This window comes from Macrotis lagotis, chromosome 5 (genome assembly GCF_037893015.1).
Source record: "Macrotis lagotis isolate mMagLag1 chromosome 5, bilby.v1.9.chrom.fasta, whole genome shotgun sequence".
Classification (NCBI taxonomy): Eukaryota; Metazoa; Chordata; class Mammalia; order Peramelemorphia; family Peramelidae; genus Macrotis; species Macrotis lagotis.
In genome coordinates this window covers 27,218,496-27,239,634 of record NC_133662.1, presented here as the reverse complement: position 1 = coordinate 27,239,634, position 21,139 = coordinate 27,218,496, and the positions used below count along the sequence as shown (strand labels likewise).

Below are 21,139 nucleotides of genomic sequence, written 5' to 3'. Positions count from 1 at the left end.
GAACAAGAGTGCAGTATTAGAAGCAACTCTGTGGTATTAGAAAAGGCAGAACATATTGTTTTGAGCCTCCCCAGCTTTTTTTTTTTAAAGTTGCCCTTATGCTCCTATGCTCCAAACTAACTTCTGGAATGCCATTATTATGTAAAGAGGTGGTCTCTAAAAATCATAAGAACCTATGGAGATATAAACAGTATTGGAGATGATAGAGTGTTTCCCATTCATTCCCCATTTCACAGAATATCTGGATAGTTGAACTAGATAGAATCTTGAGTAATTATTCAATGCCATCTCCTCATTTGAAGGAATATGAAAACTTACTACTAGCAAAGAGAAGTGGTTTGACTAAGATCTCAGGGCTAGTCAGTTTACTTTTCTTGCCATATTTCACATCCACTTACTGAAACCAGCTCCAGGTTGAGATACACTCATCCGTATTGTTCTTTCTCCCAAAGCAAAATTTTGCTTTAGATTATAGGCATATGGAATACTACTGTGCTGAGAGAAATGATGAAATAGTTGATTTCAGAGAAACATGGAAAGACTTCTATTGAAATAATGAAGAGTGAAATGAGCAGAACCAGGAAAACATTGAATGTTGAAACAGCAATACTGTTCCAAGAACAACAGTGAACAAAGAACGACAAAGGAAAATGCTCTCTATCTCCTTAGAAAGAAGTGATACATTTAAGTATGAATTTATTTATTTTAATTATACATATATATACATACAAATAAGTGTGTAAGTGAAATGGTGGCCTTGTTTTTTTGGGGGGGGAAGGAGATAGTTTGGAATTAAAAATGCAACAAAGAAATAAATTTAACTAAAAATAAAGTATATGCACAGTCCCTCCACTAAATACGATGCATTAATAATAATAGCTAGCATTTACATGTTTTAAAGCAAGTTTTTTCCTTTTATTCCTCATAACAATCACATGAGTTAGATGCTATTAATATCCTTATACTGTTGGTCAAAATGGGGTTCCCTAGGTGTCTCGCTCAGGGTCACACAGCTGAGACTTATCTCAGGCAGGATTTGATCTGTTTTCATGACTCCAGGTTGACTACTGATCTTTTCGCCACCTTACTCCTCAATGTCATTTTATCCAGAATGCCAGGAACCTTCACAAGACATGCATTCTGTGAAATATTTACCATCAAGTCACTATAGGAGAAAACAAGGAAAATATGGGACGGGAGCATGTAAATAGACACCACGTAAATCGCCAATCTATTTCTAGGGAAAAACTCGATTGCAAAACCCAAAGAGAACGCCAAGGGGCGACATTTCCCTCGCCCTTTTACACCTGGAACCCTCCTTCTTTCTAACTACACAAAGGGATTTGTCTCCGCCTGGCTGTGACATCACAAAGGGCAGTAGACCTGCCCCCTTCTCTTCCACCACGTGTGTATCTCTGCCGGAGCTGCCGCCCTAGCTCATTCCCTAGCCGGCTGGTTTGAGAGGCGGAGGAGGGGGTGGTTAGCCTTGGACTGAGGGTTCGCTATGGGAAGTTGCTCGTTCGTTCTCCTGCGCCCAGCCCTTCTCCCTGGTTATTCGCAGCCGGTTCCGGAGGCGAGGAAAGGCAGGCGTCGGCTGCTGCAGCGGCTGCCTCTCCTCCCCTTGGCTGCTGCCCCGCTGTGCAGGTGCTGAGAGCCACCCAAGCCCAACTCTGGCGCTCCCTTCTCCCTCTCCGCCTGCCGCAGTCTCTATGGAGCATCTGAGTTAGATGGGCTCCTGGCCCCAGAGGCAGCGGTGGATGTGGCGCTGGGAAGAGGCGGCTAGGGAGTGTAGCTGCCGCGGGGCAGCGGGCCCCAGGCTCCTCTGCGAGCCCCCGGACCATCCATGGGGGCTTCTGCGAGCAGCACTGCCGCCGGCCGGCGCTGCTCCCGCGTCGCCTCTTCCTCTTCCAGCTGGATCGCCAGCGGATCCCGAGCCGCAATGATCCCCCGCTCCTTCTTTCTGGTGAGTGAAGCTCTTGGCGGGACTGGGGAGGCGGAGGCGGGAGGGAGCGAGATCCCCCCACCCCCCACCCAGGGCGTGTGAGTGATCTGATGAGCGGGGGCCTCCTCCTCCCTACGCCCCCTCCCAGTCTCTCGGATGCCAAGCCCCGGTGTCTCTGGGCCTGAGGAGCATGAGGCCCTAGGACACCTGCCCTGGGAGAGAGGATGCATGGAGTGGCGGGGGTTTGCAAAGGCGGGCAATGGGATGGAGGGCGGCCCTTTAGGGAACTCTGCCAGACCGGACTTGGGGGAACTAAGGCAAAAAAAAAAAAATGATTTGGGGCCGGGCGGCATGAGAGCTGAGCCATGTAGGGTTAGGCAGCCATCGCCGGCTACCCATTGCTAGGGTGCCACCATTCCCTGCGGAAAAGCTCCCTCCCTGGTCCCAGGTGTGCCCCGGGCCTCTGGACCAAATTCCGCGGTGCGGGGAGCCGCGGCTGGAAGCCAGCTCTTGTGCGGGAGTCGTGGGGCCGCAGCTTTTGTTCCAGCTGCACCGTCATGTCGGGATGCTACCGCAGTAAGGGAAGGGGAAGGAACAAGAGAGAGTGCCCATGTGCACAGAAGCCCCGCATTCCGGAGCAGGGCGCCAGTCAGCCGGTCTTCTCCCGAGTCCTGCCCTCGCCTTCTTTCCTCTGGCCATCTCCCTTCCTCTCTCCATGCCTCAGCCTGCTTCTCTGCTCCTGCAAACCTCAGTGAGGAACAGATAAAGTTGCAGCCACTGCATTAGAGCTCGGAATAGGGGGAGGGGGAGCGAGGCACCCAAAGGAAGATGAGCTCTTCCTTCTCTGTTCGGGTGGCTTTCCGCCCCTCCCCTTATAGTTACTGGCAGCCGACTGGATTCTTTCTGGCTGGTCTGCAGTCCCTCGGTCTGCTGCACCTGCTTCTGGCGCGTGTCTGGATTTAGGACCTTAATTACTTTGTCCCTCTGCCCTCAGGCCCCAAAACAACCCCCTAAGAAAACGAATACCTTTACCCTGGGAGTTCTGCACGTTCCCCTTTCTCTGAGACCTTGGGCAAAGGGGAATGGGTGAGAGTTGAGGGGGTAGAATTGGAGGTTAAACCCATTGATCCCTTCTCTTTCCTTAGTCGTTAATCTTAACCCTTCTTAGTCTTCTTTTACCTACTGGTCGTGCTGTAGGGAAAGTGGGGAGCTCTGGGCCCAGGGCCAAGATTGCAGAGAATTGTTACTTCCCCCCAACCTCTCCTCACTCCCCTTCCTCCCCTGACTTGGATTATAAAACAAGAGACAGGCTTCAAGGCAGTCTTTCCTTTATGTATAGCAGAGGCAGTCTTGCTGTCTCCTTTTCCTGAAAGGCTCATAGCTGGGCCACCATGGGTTGCTTTGATCCTTGATCCTTGCAGTTGCTATGGCAGGATGCATTCATTGGAGAGGGAGGGAGGAAGGGACAGGGACAGGGACAGGGACAGGGACAGGGGGAGAGAGAGAGAGAGAGAGAGAGAGAGAGAGAGAGAGAGAGAGAGAGAGAGAGAGAGAGAGAGAGAGAAATTGGGTGGGGGGAGAAAGACAGAACTTTGCTTTTATTAGTAACCCTGACAAACCTTTCTATCCCCTTCCACACTTGGATAGGTAAACTCTGACTTCTTGAAACCTGCCTTGGTTCTGAGGGTTTAAAAGCATCAGGAGAATTGTTTCAGGGTCAGTAAGGCTGTGGAAGTAGAAAACTTTTCGGTGGAAAACAATTGAAGGATGGAGAGTAGTACTCTGTCTTTTGCTTGACTTTTTTTTTTAACAAGGCCCCTCATTCAATCTAATATTCTGTTGACCCTAGTTTATTCACCTGGTTTGAATCTTAGTGTGCTAGTGAAATGATCCAAGGAGATGGTTTTGTGTTTTGGAACTAGGGAGGCTCAGAATGTGTTAAATGAGACTCTGGATAAATCAAGTTAAAGTCACTTGAAATACTTAAACTAGGAAAGAAAAGATAATATAATTCTCTACCCTCATGTTTCTCCTTTTCTTAAATGTCTTGGAATTTTTATTTGACTTAACTGTGCCATTTGTGAGCCTGGAAACTTTGAGTATGAAAAATCAGTCATATTTAAAATTCAAGGGAAGACAATGTAGTACAGAGGAAAGAGTCACTAGATTGGGAGTAAAGAGACTTTGGTCTTAGCATCTGTTGCTTAAAAACTTCATGACCAAAAAAAAACCCCTAAAAAAAACTTCATGACCTTAGATGAGTCTTTGGGGGGTTCTTAATTTCCCTCTCTGTAAGCTAAAAGGTTTGGAATACAAGGTCTCCTTAGGTCCTTCCAACTTTAACCTTATAAATTGTAAAAAACTGTGATGGGGAAGCAATTCCATGGTACTAGGATATTTGATTTTTAGATTTGAGTATGATGGAAGAGGTTTCACATATTCCTAAAATGGTACTGGTGTGCCCTCTTAGACTTGAAGTGTCAGGAGGACTGATCATGGTATCAGTTCCTTAAATTCTCAGTGAAATCTTTTCTGTTCTCCCGACTTTCTTAGTTGTAGGTAACACATTTCTGTCCTCCCAGTTACCTGAACTTTACTAATATGTAAAGCAATAACCTTCATCCTCAAAGTTCAAAATATATAGTGCATGAGACTTCTTAAATAAAAGGAATTTTGAACCTCATTTTTCCCATCTGTAAGATGAGGATCATAATTCATGTACTGCCTTCTATGGAGTATAGATTTCCACTTGGAAGAGACCATAGTAGTCTAGACCATACTCTGCAAAGTCTCATACTTAGTAAGTTGCAGAACTGCTGTTTGAATATATCTATTGACTCTTAAATAACTTAAATAACTTATAGATCATAAGGCATTACATAAATTTGAAATATTCATTCTTTTTTCATTGCTGTTGTTATGATGATCTGTGAGTGAAATTATTGCACAGAATAGCAGAATTCAAATTTTGTAATTTAGCATTGATTCATTGCAATTTTAAGAAATTTTCAGCATTTGTCAGCCCAGTTTACATTTCATCATTGGGAATAGTGGGGGGGGGGGGGGGAATAAACAGCAAAGGACCTAGGGGTAAGGAAACTTATATTTTAATTCTAATTCTGTCATTCACTGGTTTTACTACCATGGACAGATCATTTCTCTGTTAAGGTCTCAGTTTTCTTATTGACAAAATGAAAATACTGAACAAGAAAACCTTTAAGGTCACTTTATCTAAAATTCATGTTGCCCAGGCTTAATTAGATGCAGAGTTGGTAAGAAGCTTGATAATCTAGTTCAACCCCTTCATTTTATAGTTGGACAAACTGAGACCAGATAGAGGCCAAAACTGACCCAAGACCATTTGGTAATAAGAAGTATCAAAGCTGAGTAAATTGGTTCAAATCCAAATCTCTTAAGTCCATATTCCATCCACTGTAGTCTATTTTTAGCTGTCTTTGTTTTGTTTTGCTTTGTATTGTTACCAGGTTGTCTCCAATTCTTCTTGAACCCATATGGGGTTTTCTTGGAAAATATACTGGAGTGCTTTGGCATTTCCTTGTTCAGTTCATTTGACAGAAAAGGAAATTGAGGCAAACAAGGTTAAGTGACTTTTCCAAAATCTCCCAATTAGTAAGTACCTGAGACCAGATTTGATCTCAAGAAGATGAGTCCGACTCCAGGTCCGGCATTCAATCCCTTGTGCCAACTTTCATGCTTCTGACAAAGTACCTTAACTTTTAAAAATGACAACAATGTAGCTAATGGAGAAGGAGAATGTTTTAAGACTATATTTTAAAAAGCAGTTTTGTTGCCAGATGTTGAAAGTGTAAGAGATATCTTAATAGGAGAGAAGGAGAGAGACCTTGGAGCACAGGTTGACTTTTTAGATAATAAATGTGAATTTACCCAAGTTGTCTTAGAGGGAAGATCTGTCTGTCTTGTCACTTGTTGAATTGAGGCATTTGTATATTGCTGAGGAAAAAAAAAACATCAATGAAGAGGCTATGTGTTGTTAAATTTTGAGTTAGGAAGAGTGACTGAAATATTGCATAGAGTATTAACAGAAATATAAACAGTTACTAAGTTAATTTTTATAGTGATATTTAGTGCAATGCTTCTGAGCTTAAATTGCATTTAAAAAGTTTTGAAGTTATAAGACACATACTTGGTCTCTTCTCCTGTCCTTCCCTACTGTCTCATAGTATATTCTATGTAGCTCTCTGTATTTTTATGTTAAGGTCTTATGATAAGCCAGAATATGGTAAATGCAGAAAGGACCCTAACCTTTCATTATCTACATGGCAAAACTGAGTGCTTTGCCCATATCACAAAAAAATTGGAACTTAATATCCCTTTGAGTCCAAAGTTACATTTACTTCCATAATTATTGGTATGTGCCTTTCCCATGAGCTACATTTAGATTGTAAGTTTTTCTTGTAAGACAAACAAGATTTCTGAATTTCTGCTGGCATTATCATATACAGTATGACCTTAGTGCCGAGTATGACACAACAGAAGCAGGACCTGTTCTGTTGATCTCAAGGAGCTTATCTTGAAATGAGTCACATCAGGCAGGTTTGAGAGAGACCCATGATATCACAGATCTAAAACTAAAAGGAACTTCAATGTCCATCTACTCCTCTTACAATCCCAACTGCTTCACTTTATAGATGAAGAAACTGAGGTTAGGGGAGGTTAGGTGATTTGTTCATGACTATTCAGGTAGTAAACTTAAGAGGTGGGATTTGAACTTAGACTCCAATAATTGTGTTCTTTCCCTTATATCACATTGCTTCCAATAATGAAAAGGGTCAGGAAGTCTTAGAAACTGTTATGTGTATGATCTTTTTAAAATAAAGATGTCTTTGCTACCAAGTTTTGAGTATGCAGAAAATAGCAAGGGTAATGACAAAACTGGATTAAAACCATAAAACCTGAACCCCTCCTCCCACCCAGATGACTTTGGTCTCTTTTATTGTGAGGTGATTACCTAGCATCTCTGCACCTCAGGATGTCCATTTGTTAAGAGGGAGTACCTTCTAAGACAAGGCTCAGTGTTAGACTCATTAATAAATTTGGAAGAGGGCATGTTAATGCCACATCTAGGATCTGAATTATTGAAAGACTTAAGTCCAGGCTGCCTCTTTTCTGTGTGTCTAACCAAATAATCTTAGAGTTGGAAAGGACCTTTAAAGTCTTCTAGGTCAGTTTGCTAAAGAAATGATGTGATTACAAAAACTTTTTTATTTTATTTTGAATTTAGCAAACTTAACAAATCAACAAATACTCTGAAATATGAAAAATGAAAAGGTGAACTTCTATCAAATATTTTTAAAAATATACCTTTCTATATCTCTTCTATTTCTTCCCCCTCAATGGAAAGAACATTGAGACTCTAAAGTAAGAAGTTGTTCAGTTGTCTTGATGCTTTGTGATCCATTTGGGGTTTTCTTGCAAAAATTCTCAAGTTGGTTTGCCATTTCCTTCCCTAGTTCATTTTACAGATGAGGAAATTGAGGCAAAGGGAGTTAAGTGACTTGCCCAGTGTCACACAGCCAGTGAGTATGTGAAACTGTCTTTGAACTCAGATCTTCCTAACTTTAAGCTTGATGCTCCATCCATTGTGCTATATAGCTGCCTAAGTAAAAAGTTCTGCGCTCAAACCTCACTTTTTAATATTTGTGACTTTAGCCAAGTCAATGGAAGTTCCTGGGCTTCAGTTTCCTTGAGGAGGTTGAAGTAGAGGTTCTCTTGAGGTCCTTTCTATTTTTAGATATATGAACCTATGATTTCAGTCAAAGTTATTCCAATCAAATAAGTATAGTTTACCAAAACACAATAACAGATTGTGTCTAAAAATGTATGCCTCATTCTTTATCTATAGTCACCTGTCATCCAGGAGAGGGAAGGCATGCTTCATCATCAGCCCTCTGAAGTCATAAATGACCTCAATCTTTGGATTAGAGTTCTAGAATCTTTCAAAATTGTTTCTCTCTACTTCATTGTGCTCATTGTGTAAATTGTTCCCCTGGTTCTTATTTCATGCCATATCAGTTCATTGTGAAATTCTAAAGTGACTTATTCAAGGTCATATAACTAGTGACAGAGTCAAAGCTCAAAACCAGGATTCATTCCACTAAATCAACCAAAATATATGATAGCCTTGAGACTTCTCCAAGAAAAAAAATTATGCAACAAAAAATTAAGAAAATAATAATACCTGGTCCTTAGGTGTATATAATACATATTTTGCTTATGCATCTATGCCTGCTATGTACTTATGTACTTAGTACTTATGCCTACTATGTACCAAACACTGTTAAACTCTAGGACAGTAGAGAAAAAAATGAAATAGACTTGATCCTCAAAAAACTGGACATTCTATTGGGGAATAAGGGGGAAACAACTTGTATTCAAAAAAATAAATATGACTTGTTTTATATTTTTCAAAGTACTTTGCCTTTTCTGTCTTTTTCCTTGACAACTTGAGTTATCTAGAAATGACAGGGTAAACATTCTGGAAACAGTGTTGAACTTGGAAAATATATGATTATCAATAGTCACTTTTGATCTTGGATAAGCACCTGAACTCAGTTTCATATGCAAAATGAGGATAATACTTGTGCCATTCCTTTTACACTAGTATTATAAGGGTCATATGAGAGAGAATATGTGAAAGTCCTTTGACAATTATAAAAATGTCAAACAAAATAGACAACATGGTACCTGAATATGAATGCTAAACTTGGTATCACTGAAGACTGAATCTCTTTTCTGTTATTTGTTACATATATAACAAGGCAAGTAAGTTATTTCACATCATGGGAACTCACTTTCCAAATCTGTAAATTGAGGGGGTTGGATTACTAAGTTCCCTTCCAGAGGTATGTGAGTCTTTGATTCATAATGTAAGATGGATGGTAGATCATCTATAATTCTTGGATAAGAAATGAAGTACCATGTGGCCAGATGAATTGAGATAGACAGGTTCACACTACTAAGCAGCAATGCTATACCCAAGAGTCATACAATATGTGAAAGATCTCATAACACAGCAATATATATATATATATATATATATATATATATATATATATGTATATAATATGAAATTTCATTTTAGCCTCACCTAGTTTTTGTGAGGTAAGTAATAATGAGCATTATAACCCCCATTTTACAGATAAAGAATTTCAAGCAAAGAGGTTATGATATGTATCATTCAGATCTTACACATGAGAGGTGGAATTTGAACCTAGGTCCCTGACTAGCTGTGTGACCCTGGACAAGTCACTTAACCCTGTTTGCTTTAGTTTACTCATCTGTAGAGACCTGAGTTCAAATCTAGCCTCAGATATTTACTGTGTGATCATGGGCAAGTCATTTAAGCCTGTTGCCTCAGTTTCCTCATCATCAAATTAGCTGGAGAATGAAATGACAAACCACTCCAGTATCACTGTCAAGAAATCCCCAAATGGGATCAAGAAGGGGTGAACACAAATGAAAATGACTAAATAACCTTCTCAGTTGTTTAAATAATGTATATCTATATAGTGCTTTGCCAAAATCAAAGCCCTTCCATATAGACAGACCTGTGAGGTTGGTAATGCAACCATTAAAAACAGCAATAATAATTTGTATATGTGTGTATATAAATGTGTATGGATGTGTGCATAATCTATTGTGCCAAGTTTATAGATATTATATTTGATTCTCATACATTCCTGGAATGTTAGTGGTATTATTATTCTCATTTTGAAGTTGAAGAACCAAAGGCAAACAAAGGTTAAATGACTTGCAAAGGGTCATAACATCTAATATCTAAGGCCAGTTGTGAAGTCAGAAAAATGAGCCCAGCACTTTATCTTCTGTGCTACCTAGTTGCCCCATTAGTATTTCGCTTTGGCAGATGAGGATTGTTGAGAGAGTTGAAGCCTAAGCAAATGGCAGAACCAGTAATCGAAATCAGTGTCAGCTAGGTGCTGTGAATGATGGAGCTCTAGTCCTGGAATCAGGAAGACCCAGACTCCAGCACAAATCTGGCCTCTGATACTTCCAGTTGTGTGATGCTAAACATGCCATTTAACCTTAGTTTCCTTGTAAACTGAGAATAATAACAACACTTACCTCACAAGGTTACTTTGAGGATCAAAAGAGATATTTGAAAAGCACTCAACATGGTGCCTATCTCATAGGAAGCAAGATAAACATGTTTATTCTTTTCCCTTCCCCCTTCCCCAAATATAATGCTATTTCCTCCACACCATCCTGGCTTCCCAGAAAGCATTAAGCTTAATAGCTTGGTAGCCAATTCTTAGATCATTGTGCTGGAGAACAGAAGTGGTAAATCCCTTTGACTTCATAAGAAGTTTGGTGGTTTTACATTCAAGTGGATCTTTGAAGGAACACATGCTATAATTGGCATAATCAAACTTTTATTTTTTAAATCCTATTAAACTAGATGACCAGATTCATCATCAGATTTTTTAGCCACTAATATGAAAACAGTGAATTTTCTGAGTGATTACTATAATGCTGATTCTTTTCCATTAGATACTAGTAAAGTTTTGAACTTTTAGACAAGGATACTGGGCAGGTTCCCAAAATGTTTACTCCCCAGGCAACTTTGTTGGCAAATAAAGAAAGCCCCCCCACCAACCCCCTACTTTTCTCTCTTCTTGACCCTTGGAAAAGGTCTCTTCTCTTGCCCTGGGAAAATGCCTACATTTCACAAGGCTTAACCTAAACTAAAAGCTGCAACATTCTACCCTGAGGGGAATGCAGGAACCAGAAGACTAGGAAGCCCTGGGCACAGAATGGGTTTGCATGAGGGCAGGATTTTGTTTCTACAGCTGCAGAACTTTTGATTCTTTCTGGACAGAGAAATGAATCTCCCATTCATTTTCCCTCATGTGTAAGTACTGGCTTTACCCTCAGTGTTTGTCTTTGGCAAACATGGAAAAATAAGCAGTCTTAAGCCGGCTCCAAAGGCTGCCACATAGTTCGCTTAACCTACTTCCTTCCCTTTTCCGTCATGAATCCATGAGGGTAAAACTAAACTTGGGTAAAGTATAAAGGAAAGGGGACACTGGCAAGAGTCTTTGGTGTTGAGAAGAACTAACTGATCTATTTTCTAGCTCATTTATGATACCTTTTTTTACATATTGAGAAACTATAGCCTTTGGAGGTCAAGTGAATATAAACTCCTTTTGTTGTTCAGTCATTTTTGGTTGAGTCTGTTCCTTTATGACCTCATTTGGATTTTTTTTTTTGCCAAGATACTGAAATGGTTGCCATTTCCTTCTCCAGTTCATTTTACAGATGAAGAAATTGAGACAAAGAATTAAGTGACTTGCCCAGGGTCACACAGCTAGGAAGTATCCAAGACCAGATTTGAATTAGATGATTTGATTCAGAAAGTAAAAAGAGTGGAGAAGGAGGAGCCTGGAGCAGTTATATCCTTTATCATACTTATCAGTATATCAGAATTCTCAAGGGGGAAGGCAATCCATAACTAAAGAAAATTCAATAACTTTTTTCTTTTTTTTTGCCCATTAACTTTTGAGATATTAGTGTAGGAGTTGTTTTGAAGAAGAATCTATCTTCATATCTATCTTCACTAGGGAACCTTCAGTCTCCCTATTCTTGAAAGTAATTGTTGGGCACAGAATGGCCACTGCACTTCTAACCCAAGGCAAACTAGAAAACCAGGTCTCCAAAAAGATAAAGAAAGAAAAGAATTGTGGGCAATAGATGAGTATGAATGAATGGACAATCACTTATTGTTGACTGGATGGAAATTTCTATGTGAGTATTCTCAGAATGAGAATATCATCTTGATATTCTTTTCAGTGCATTCAAAATTCATCTAAAGTTTTTTATTGAGATATAATTAACTGACTTAAAAAATCATTTTAATCTTGCTTTCTTTCATTTGGTACAATAGAAAGGGCATTCTAGACCTTAGAAGACTTTCATTTATTACCTGTGTGACCTTGACCAAGTGACTATCTCTCTATTCTCATTTTCTTTATTTGTAGATCTAGGGGGTTGAATCAGATGGATTAACTAGGCAAGGTGGCACATGTCTGTAGTTCCTATTCCTGGGAAGGCTAAGGCTGATGAATCACTTGAATGAGGCTGGAAGTTCTGTATATACAGTTTGTATATACAAACTGTCTTTATACAGTTTGTTTAAAGTCAATGCCATAGCTTCCTAAAACTATAATCAACTACAAACAACAAAAACTACAAATTCTTACAATGTGTAACATTGTACTAGGTGCTAAGAATACAAATACAAAGAGAAAATCAGTCTCTGCCCTCAAAGAACTTACATTCTTCAATAGGAAGAAGACTACACATAAAAAGAAGCTAAAAAAGAGTAGAGTGGTGAATAAAGGGACCTAGTATAGAGTCAAGATAGAGAAAGTCTGTAGTATAATCTGGAGAGGAGTGAGTTGTGTCTGACCTGAAATTAAGCTTCCTAAGGAGGTGTGAATAGGCCCATGTCAGAAAAGTGAAACAATTTAAAGCTCCCATGCCAGCCTGACCTGGAATTGAGTCTGAGGTTGAAGGCCTTTCGGCTCAGCTCTATGATCTTGAGCAGTGTTGCTGAAATGACGTGGTTGACTGTCAATTTGGAACCATCCTTCTTAAGACTCTCTAATTAAGAACATGGGATCTAAGCTAAAGTATGAAGTGGTAAGGTTGAGCATTATAAGAGGGATGGATGAAGGTATTCTAGTGAAGTAGATATGGAATGATCCTTCTTCAAAACAACCCCCATACTCATGTCTCGAAAGTTATTGTGTTTTCCTGGTGGTGTTTTCCTCCCCTTCAAGAATCATAGAGTCTTTCCAGATGTAGAAAGATTATTTATTTTCATGAGCTATATCCACTTAAGATCATAAACTTAGAGTCAGAAGGTACTACAGAGGCCATCTGGTTCAGCACTCTCATTTTACACAAAGCTGCACTGCTTTGTGACATTATTGGCAGGTTTTAGCCAAAGCCCTCCTATTCTAAACTAAAAAATAACCACAGTATGTCCCTTTCATGAGGGAAGAAAGTAGAATTTTGCCTGCCAACATTTTCCAGTGGTATGGTTTATGATGAGAGATGGTGCCACTGTAAGAAATGGAAAGATACTCCTACAAACTGAAACGTTCTAAATGGCTACTAGATTGAGAATGCTCTTTCCTGCACCCTGGTTAATTTTGAAAAATATTTGCTTAGTGAGTAATGATGTGAATTGAATTATGCTGAGCACTCAAGGTACAAAACACTTGTCTTTTATCCCTTAGCAGAGGAACTGGGACTAGGGAGGAATCAGGTATCAAGTCATCTCTGTATGTAGATCTGTCTGTCTGTCTATCTATCTCCTAAACTTATTGTTCTAGGCTCTGTTGAAGTGTTTAGAAACTGATGTGACTCTAGTACTTAGATGTGAGATATTTGTATATAGTTTTAAGATGTGGCTAAGTTTCATCATCCACTTAACCAGAGTTTCAAAAATATAGCTCTTTCATCTGCCAACTGGAAGGCTAAAAGATCACAACAAGAGGTCTTTAAGAGAATGGAATGTGGGTTGGGGTTTGATGATGGTATAGGAGAGAGTGAATATGGCAAGCATTATTGAAACCACTGGGAAGAGGGGTAGAGTGGAAAGAGAGTTGGCCTCATAGTAGGATGATCTAGGTTGAATCCTGGTTCTGCAACTGATTTCCTCTGTGACCTTATTCAAGTCAGATTATGCTTTCTAATCTCAGTTTTCAGAGTCATAAATAGAGGGGTTTGGATTAGATGGACTCTTTAAGATCCCTTTTAGCTCTAGGTCTATGATCCTATGAATGATTTTCCCTGGGATATTTGGTTTTTTTTTTTCCCCAAGGCAATGGGGTTAAGTGAATTACCCAAGGTCACACAGCTAGATAATTGTTAAGTGTCTGAGTTCAGATTTGAACTCAGGTCCTCCTGACTCCAAGGCCAGTGCTCTGTCCACTATGCCATCTAGCTGCCCTTTTCCTGGGATATTGATAGACTTGACTTCTTACTTTACTAATGCCATATCCTCACATTTGGGTAATTGTTTTACACATTTGTCCTGCATGCCATAACCAGTGAGTAGAAAGTTATGGGAGAGTTAGTGAAGAGATTCAGGATTTAATGATAAGCCAGAATATAACAAAGTGATTGAACATCACTTCTATAATGAATGGTACTCTCTAGCCTTCACATTTAAAATTCTCATTCATGTAAAATGATATGATTAGATTTGATGACCTGTTAGGGACCCTTCCAACACTCAATATATGTTCCTAGATTGAAACTTAGCAATAAAATAATCAAATAAGAAGACAATAAATTTTCAAAAATCAAATAAAAAGAATTTAGAACTTCAAGATTATACTAAATGAATTTGTGGAAATTTTTATAATTTTTAATGGCATCTACACTTTTAAAGTTGCCTTTAAAATGATATGTGGGAAGACAAGTTTAACTTGGAAGAAATGGAAATAGGACTTTAGTTATAGAGACAGAAGATCTTGCTGGTTATCAGGGCCATGGCAAAATTTAGGAGTTAGGACCCTGGGGTTCTGGTCTGGTCTTTCCACTAAGTCCTTTATAACCTACAGGGAAGTCACTTCTCTTTTGAACACACTTCCCATATTTGTAAGAAGAAGGAGTTGGACTAGTAGGTGTTTGTAAGTTTTTTTTTCTTGTTTTAAAATCTTATGGTTCTTTTCCATTTCTTTAGTTAAGGCAGAGCCAACCTTACCATGGTTCTATCAAAATATATCTTAATTTAACATATATCCTAGAGACTAGGGAATAGGGTAATTACCCATCAAATTTATGCTCAGTTGGCATTGAATAAGATTTGTGTTACCATGAACAAATCATTTTCTTTGGGTCTCAGTTTCCACATGTGTAAAATAAAGAAGATCTCTAAGATCAGATCTTTAGTCCTCTGTGATCCTCTGATTTCAAGATTCATATTTAGCTCTGTTGGGACTTTCTCAGCTAATGGCTTCTCTGAGAATTCTACAACTTGCCTTTACCTTGGTAGTAGTAGTATTCAAACCCAGGGCATTCAAATTCAATGTCTTAGGAACTTCTCATTTGGGGAACAGAATATATTTATTTCTGGAGGAGATCTCCTAATTCTCAGGTTACATCAATAATTCCATCCTGTCTGGTCTATAGTTATCGGCACCCTATCCTTTGGATAAGTCACTTTACCTCTATGCCTCAGTTTCTTCATCTGTAAAATTGAGAGGATTGCATCAGATTGGCCTTGAGGTCTATCTAGATTTAAATTTATTTTTCTAATTTTATTGATACAACTGAGAACTGATTTAGTGCACTTGCATTGTATATTCTCTTGGGCTAGAACCAGTTACCATATTTTCTATAATTATGTAGTATGAATTCAAATACTTGAGATCACTTCTTGGGATTCATTATCAGGATCCTGTGATAATGCATTTCAATCACCAATGCTGATGAGTAATTTTTTTTCATTTACTTTATACTCTTAAAGACTTGCTTGGAGCATTAAAAGTAAAGTGATTTGCCAGCAGTCATATACTAGAAGCACAACTTGAACCCTGGTCTTGTTGATTATGAGCTTTATAGAGAGTGTCTTCCCTAATTATACAAGTGGAATATAAAATTCTGTTTTCATTTAAGGTATCCACTATATACTACAGATTGAGGGAGCTAGAAAAGATAAACTGAGGGACCTTGCTTCTAGGAATTTATCATCTAGGCAGAATCTTGGAGAGTAGAAAAGAACCATCTAGAAGACAAATAGAATGTCATAGACTTCCCCAGATGGGTAGGGATCTTGAATTTCATGGAATCAAGTTCCTCATTTTATAGACAAATAGAGGGTAAGAGAGAGTAAATTTTTTATCTAAGTTCACTAGGACAATTTGTGATGGATTTGGAGATCAAACTTAGCTATATTGACTTCCCAGTCAAGTGTGCTATGCTTCCCCTTGCTTCCTGTTCCCCCATAGGCCTGGCACAATACTTTGCTCATAGTAGGCACTTCACAGATATTTGTGAAATAAATACCCTACTTCTGAATTCAAGCGGAAGTGGAGGATTTATTCTGAAACATCATCTTTTGCATATCACAGGTGACCAGGTTTATGCTGAATTGGTTCTCAATTCTCTGCATTGCAGATTTAAGTGAGAGAAACAACAGCGTATGCTTAAATTTCTCTGCTTTGCTCTCCCTCAAGTTCTTCCCTCCCCCAAATTCTTCAGGATTCTACAGTCAGCACGATGAAGCCTTGGCATCCTCTGCATCAGCCTTCATCAGACTAGGCACTAGTTTTTACCTAGCAACAGAAGGCATCTTCCTCCCCCTCTCCCGTTGCCTTTTCCTCACACCCCCAATCTCCTGTCTCCTCCTGCCTCCATTTTTTTCCTTCTCTCCTTTCCCCTATCTTCCATCTTTGCTTTCTTTCTCTCCCTTCTCTTTTGTCTCCATTCCCCCTTTTCAACTTCCCCCTTCTCCTTCCCCATCTCCTTCTTTCTCCTCTCTCCTATTCCCTCTTTTCTATTCCCTTTTTCTTCCCTCTCTTCTCCCCTCTCCTTCCTTCTCTTTTCTTCCTCAGCTCTTCCCTTACTCACTCCCTATCTCCCCCTTTTTCTATCTATTCCTCTCCTCCTGTCTTTTCTTTTCTTCTCTTATTTCCTATATTTTCCCTTTCTTTTTTTTACTCTATTTCCCTTTCTTTCTTCTCTTTCTCCTCTATCTTTTCTTTCATTTATCTCTCCCCTTTCCTCCTTCTTTTATTATACTCTCCAAGATAAGACAAGAAATAGAAGAGGTAGAATTGTCTAGGTTTATATAACATTGCTGCTAATCAGCATGTGATCTAAAGCAACTTTCATCCTTGAATTTTTCCTCTTCATCTTTTTCCAATTTCCCAAATTAAGGAAAGAAGCAAATAAGATAAAACAAAAAATAAAACTCCAAAGAGGCTGCCTGCATTTTTATCTTGGTTGTCTACTATTTGTTTTAGTAGAATAAACAACTTGGGAAAGTTCTAGAGATACTAAATTATGACACTAAATTTTTTTAATTTTTGCAAGGCAATGGGGTTAAGTGGCTTGCCCAAGGCTGCACAGCTAGGTAATTATTAAGTGTTTGAGGCCAGATTTGAACTCAGGTACTCCTGACTCCAGTGCTCTATCCACTGCACCACCTAGCCACTCCTAACTTTTTCCTTTAATGAAGAGTAGTAGTAAAAGTGTTGTATAACAATTAGATGAATATTTTATTAAGTTGTTTTTTATTAATTTGAACTATAGTAATACCTGACATTCCATATAGCACTTTAAAGTTTGAAAAGTACTTTGCTTGGGTAAGTGCTGTCATTATTCTATTATGTAAAAATTGTGACTCAGAACTTAAATGACCTTTGAGAGAGTCACAAGGTAGTAAGTACCTCAGTTGAGATTTGAGTTCAGATCCTTCTGACAAGTCCTGTACACTATGCTCATTTTACACCATGCTACTTCATGTAAAGTATCCACTGAGAATCACTCTAGTAACTCATGGTTTAATATAGGAGATGACTCAAATATGTATATCTAATATATCTATATCTATATCTATATCTATATCTATACCTATACCTATCTCTATCTCTATATCTATATCTATATATCTATACCTATCTCTATCTCTGTATCTGTATCTGTATCTGTATCTATATATCTCTATCTTTGTATCTGTATCTGTATCTACATCTAATCTAAAATAGAATGTGCTAAGTGCATAGGATTGATATAGCCAATGTGTAATTTGAGAATCAAAGACAGAACTCACTTTCTGTTGAAGATGGGGATCAGAAAGTCTTCGTGGAATAGTTGGTGCTAGTACTAGGTCTGCAATGATTTCAATAGCTAGAGAAGGGCTGTCAAGGGTAGGGTATTCTAGGCTTTAGAGACAAGGTAAGCAAAGCTACTGGGGCATGTGTGGAAGGGAAGAGGTAATGAATTTGGAGAATGATGAATAAGGAATTTGGCTAAGGCAAAAAGTACATGAATGTGAAAAAGTCTTGAAAGGAAAGAAGGCACCTGATTGTAGAGGGATTTAGATGACAGACTAATAAATTGACTAAATAATGTGACTGGGAAGCTACTGGAGGTTGTTGAGCAAGAGAATATCTGTGTACTGGAAGACATTTTGGCAGTGGTATGCAGGTAAGATGATTGATGCTAGGAGAGGGCAGGGTTAGACTGACAATAGTCTGGGTAGGAGGTAATTTGGGTCTATTCTACTTTGGAAGTGCTAAGGGATAGTTGTTAAATAGTACTGTGGATATAGACTAGGCCGGAGTGTGATTTCTATTTGACATCCTTGCATTAACTTATTCTTGCAGCAATCTCAATAGTAAATTCATCTTCTCTGAGGAAGAATAAGTTAATATATCCTTTCTACTTTAAGTCTCAATGGTTAACTCCTTGCTGAGTTTTCCTACTTGGAGGGGAAAAAAAACATTACTTGCTGCAACTGGGTAATAACTTCTGTTCTTTTGAGGAATTAGTTTATTCAACAGATGTTTAATTATCATTTGCTTTGTGCTCAGAACTATGCTAGGGATTATGAAAGGGACCCTTATAGTTCCATAAATGTCTAACATTGTTAGAAAAAGAGGTCCTGTAGAGGAATGAACTTTCCAGTTAATGGAAGCTGATTCCTTTGGATTCCTAACCCTTTTTAAAGAAAGCTTTGATGGGAAAGGGCAAATTATGATTTCTTAATCAGAGTATGCCAAATAATCTTTGCTCTTATCTCAATGGATCAGTTGTCATTAGGACCATCTTTTACATTAGAATACCATGATTACCTCACAGTCTATTCAGGTATGTCTTTGGGTTTAAAAGTCATTTTCCATGATTTCAGACTGCTTGGCTTCTTTGAGTTCTTGTGCTTGCTTTTTATAGCTTTTTGCTTCCTTTACTTCAGGATCTTTACTGTTGCTTCCTACTGTTGGTATCTGTCTCTAGAAACTCCCACCTACTCACTTCCATTCTCATTTGCTGCTTAGTTTTCTGTGTGTGCTAGAAAATTAATAGAATTGTATGTAAAATATGTGAATATAGCATGATCTCATCAATTATCATGGATTCAATTATCCCATTGTCATGATTTTAGCCCTAAATTTTCTTCTGAGTTCCCTTCCTCTTCTTTTTTTTTTTTTAATTTAAGGATGGGGTTAAGAATGACTTTTGCAGGGTTATATAGCTAGGCAAATTATAAGTGTCTGAGGTCGAATTTGAACTCAGGTCTGCCTAACTCCAGGGCCGGTACTCCACTGCACCACCTAGCTGCTCCCCTTCTCTGTTTCTTACCAGTTGCCTCATGGATATCTCAACCTGGAGCATTTAAAATTCTCCAAATTAGTATCTTTACTCCTGAATTTACTTATATTCTTAGCTTTCCTTCTTATGTGAGTACCACTACCCTTTTAGTCATCCAGGGTCAAAAGAATCACCCTTGACTCTGCTTTCTCTTTCATTCTCCATGCTACTCACCCTCTTCTCTATCCATTTAGTTGTCAAGTCTTGTAGTTTCTATTGCTTCAATTATAATAGCTTCCAAATCCATCTTACATTTATAAAGTACTTAGCAAGGCACCTATCTCATAATAGGTTCTATATAAATGTGTGTTGTTCCCCTCCATCTCTGATTCTTTTTTCTATCCTCTCTAAACTTATCCTCCATATACCTGGCAGAGAAACATTCCTAAAATGCAGGTCTGACCATGTTATATTTTTTGCTCAAAGATTTTCAGTGACTCTTAGTTACTACCAGGATAAAATACATGCTTATCATATTTTTGTTTAAATCCCTATGCTGTCTAGTTGCCCAAACACTTTTCTAGATTTCTGTCATAATATACTCCTTCATATGGTCATAGATTTAGAGCTGGAAAGAAATTTTGAGAGGATATCAGAGATTCTTAACTTTTTTTTTTGTGTTGTGGGCACCTTAGTTAATCTGAAATTTGTGGACCCTTTCTCAGAATAATGTTTTTAAATACACAAAATAAAAGACATAGAATTATCAAGGAATTGTAATTTTCAAAATATGTCTTCAAAAAATTTTGTGGGACTTAGGTCAAGAACCCCTGCTTCTGCTTTGTTCCCATGCTTTTCTAGATGAAGAAACTTGAAGAACAGGGAGGTAGGTTATAACTTGCCCAAGGTCATACAAATAGTAACAGAAGTAAGATTTGAATTCAGAGTTCTTTCCAATTTACCCTAGCAACAAGAGAGACCTACTGGTTATTCATTTCTCATCCCTGTATTGTACCTGGAATGCTTTTCCTCCTCCTCCTCCTTCTTGCCTTTCATAATCCCTATAATCCTTAGTTTATGGGCCAATTTTCACTTAAAACCTTTTCCAGACCCCTCCCCTTCCAGTCTATTGTTTATTTCTCCACCTTCAAATTGCCTTTTATTCATTTTTTAAAAATGTTATATTTTTAAATTAACAAACATTTATTTCCTCTCCTCCTTGCTTCCCTATCATGAAAGAGAAAAAAAATATTCTTTGTAATAAGTATGCATAGCTATAAAAAGTAAATTCCTATATTGACCATGTTTAAAAAAATGTTCCACATTTTACATCAGATCCATTTCCTCTCATGAAGCAGGTCCTCTGGAATCATGATTAGTCATTGAGTTGATCCAAGTTCTTAAGTCTTTAAAAGCTGTTTTGTCTTGACCATGTTGTCATTAATGAATAAATTGTTCTAGTTCTATTAACTTTGCTGTTGCATCATTTTGTGCATATTTTCTAGGATTCCCCCCCCCCATATTCATACATATATCATACCCTTCTTGTGGAAGAGAAATTTTTATATTTTCATATCCTCTTTGTCTAGGATAGGACCTCTGTAAATATATGTGGAGTTTAGTTTTAGTGCAACTTAGCTCAAAAACTCAAGGTCACTTCTACATTATGATGCACAGTCAGATAATTTAAGTGACTTTTTAACCAGTGGACTTTACTGATGAATTTATCCATTTCATAAATGAGCCCACTTTGGGGCTGATCTATTTCTCTCAACATTAATTTTTTTTTTTTTTACCACTCCTCTCTTTGGCCACAGGAAGTCATATGAAAGGGGAAGGACAAGAGGGTAGAGATCCTTTCTTAGTCCA

At 38.5% G+C, this 21,139-nt stretch overlaps 1 protein-coding gene across 3 annotated transcripts in view; it reads left to right on the top strand.

Moving 5' to 3' along the window:
- The first annotated feature begins 1,419 nt into the window (after nt 1-1,419).
- Nucleotides 1,420-21,139, top strand: part of TNFRSF21 (TNF receptor superfamily member 21) — a 118,281-nt gene continuing 98,561 nt past the window's right edge. For all 3 annotated transcript variants that reach the window (XR_012478569.1, XM_074237144.1, XM_074237143.1), the window contains exon 1: nt 1,420-1,963. Coding sequence is in view for 2 of the 3 variants with exons in the window: in XM_074237144.1 (XP_074093245.1) it covers nt 1,844-1,963 (120 nt within the window). In the remaining variant the exon portion in view is untranslated. The remainder of the gene's footprint in view (nt 1,964-21,139) is intronic.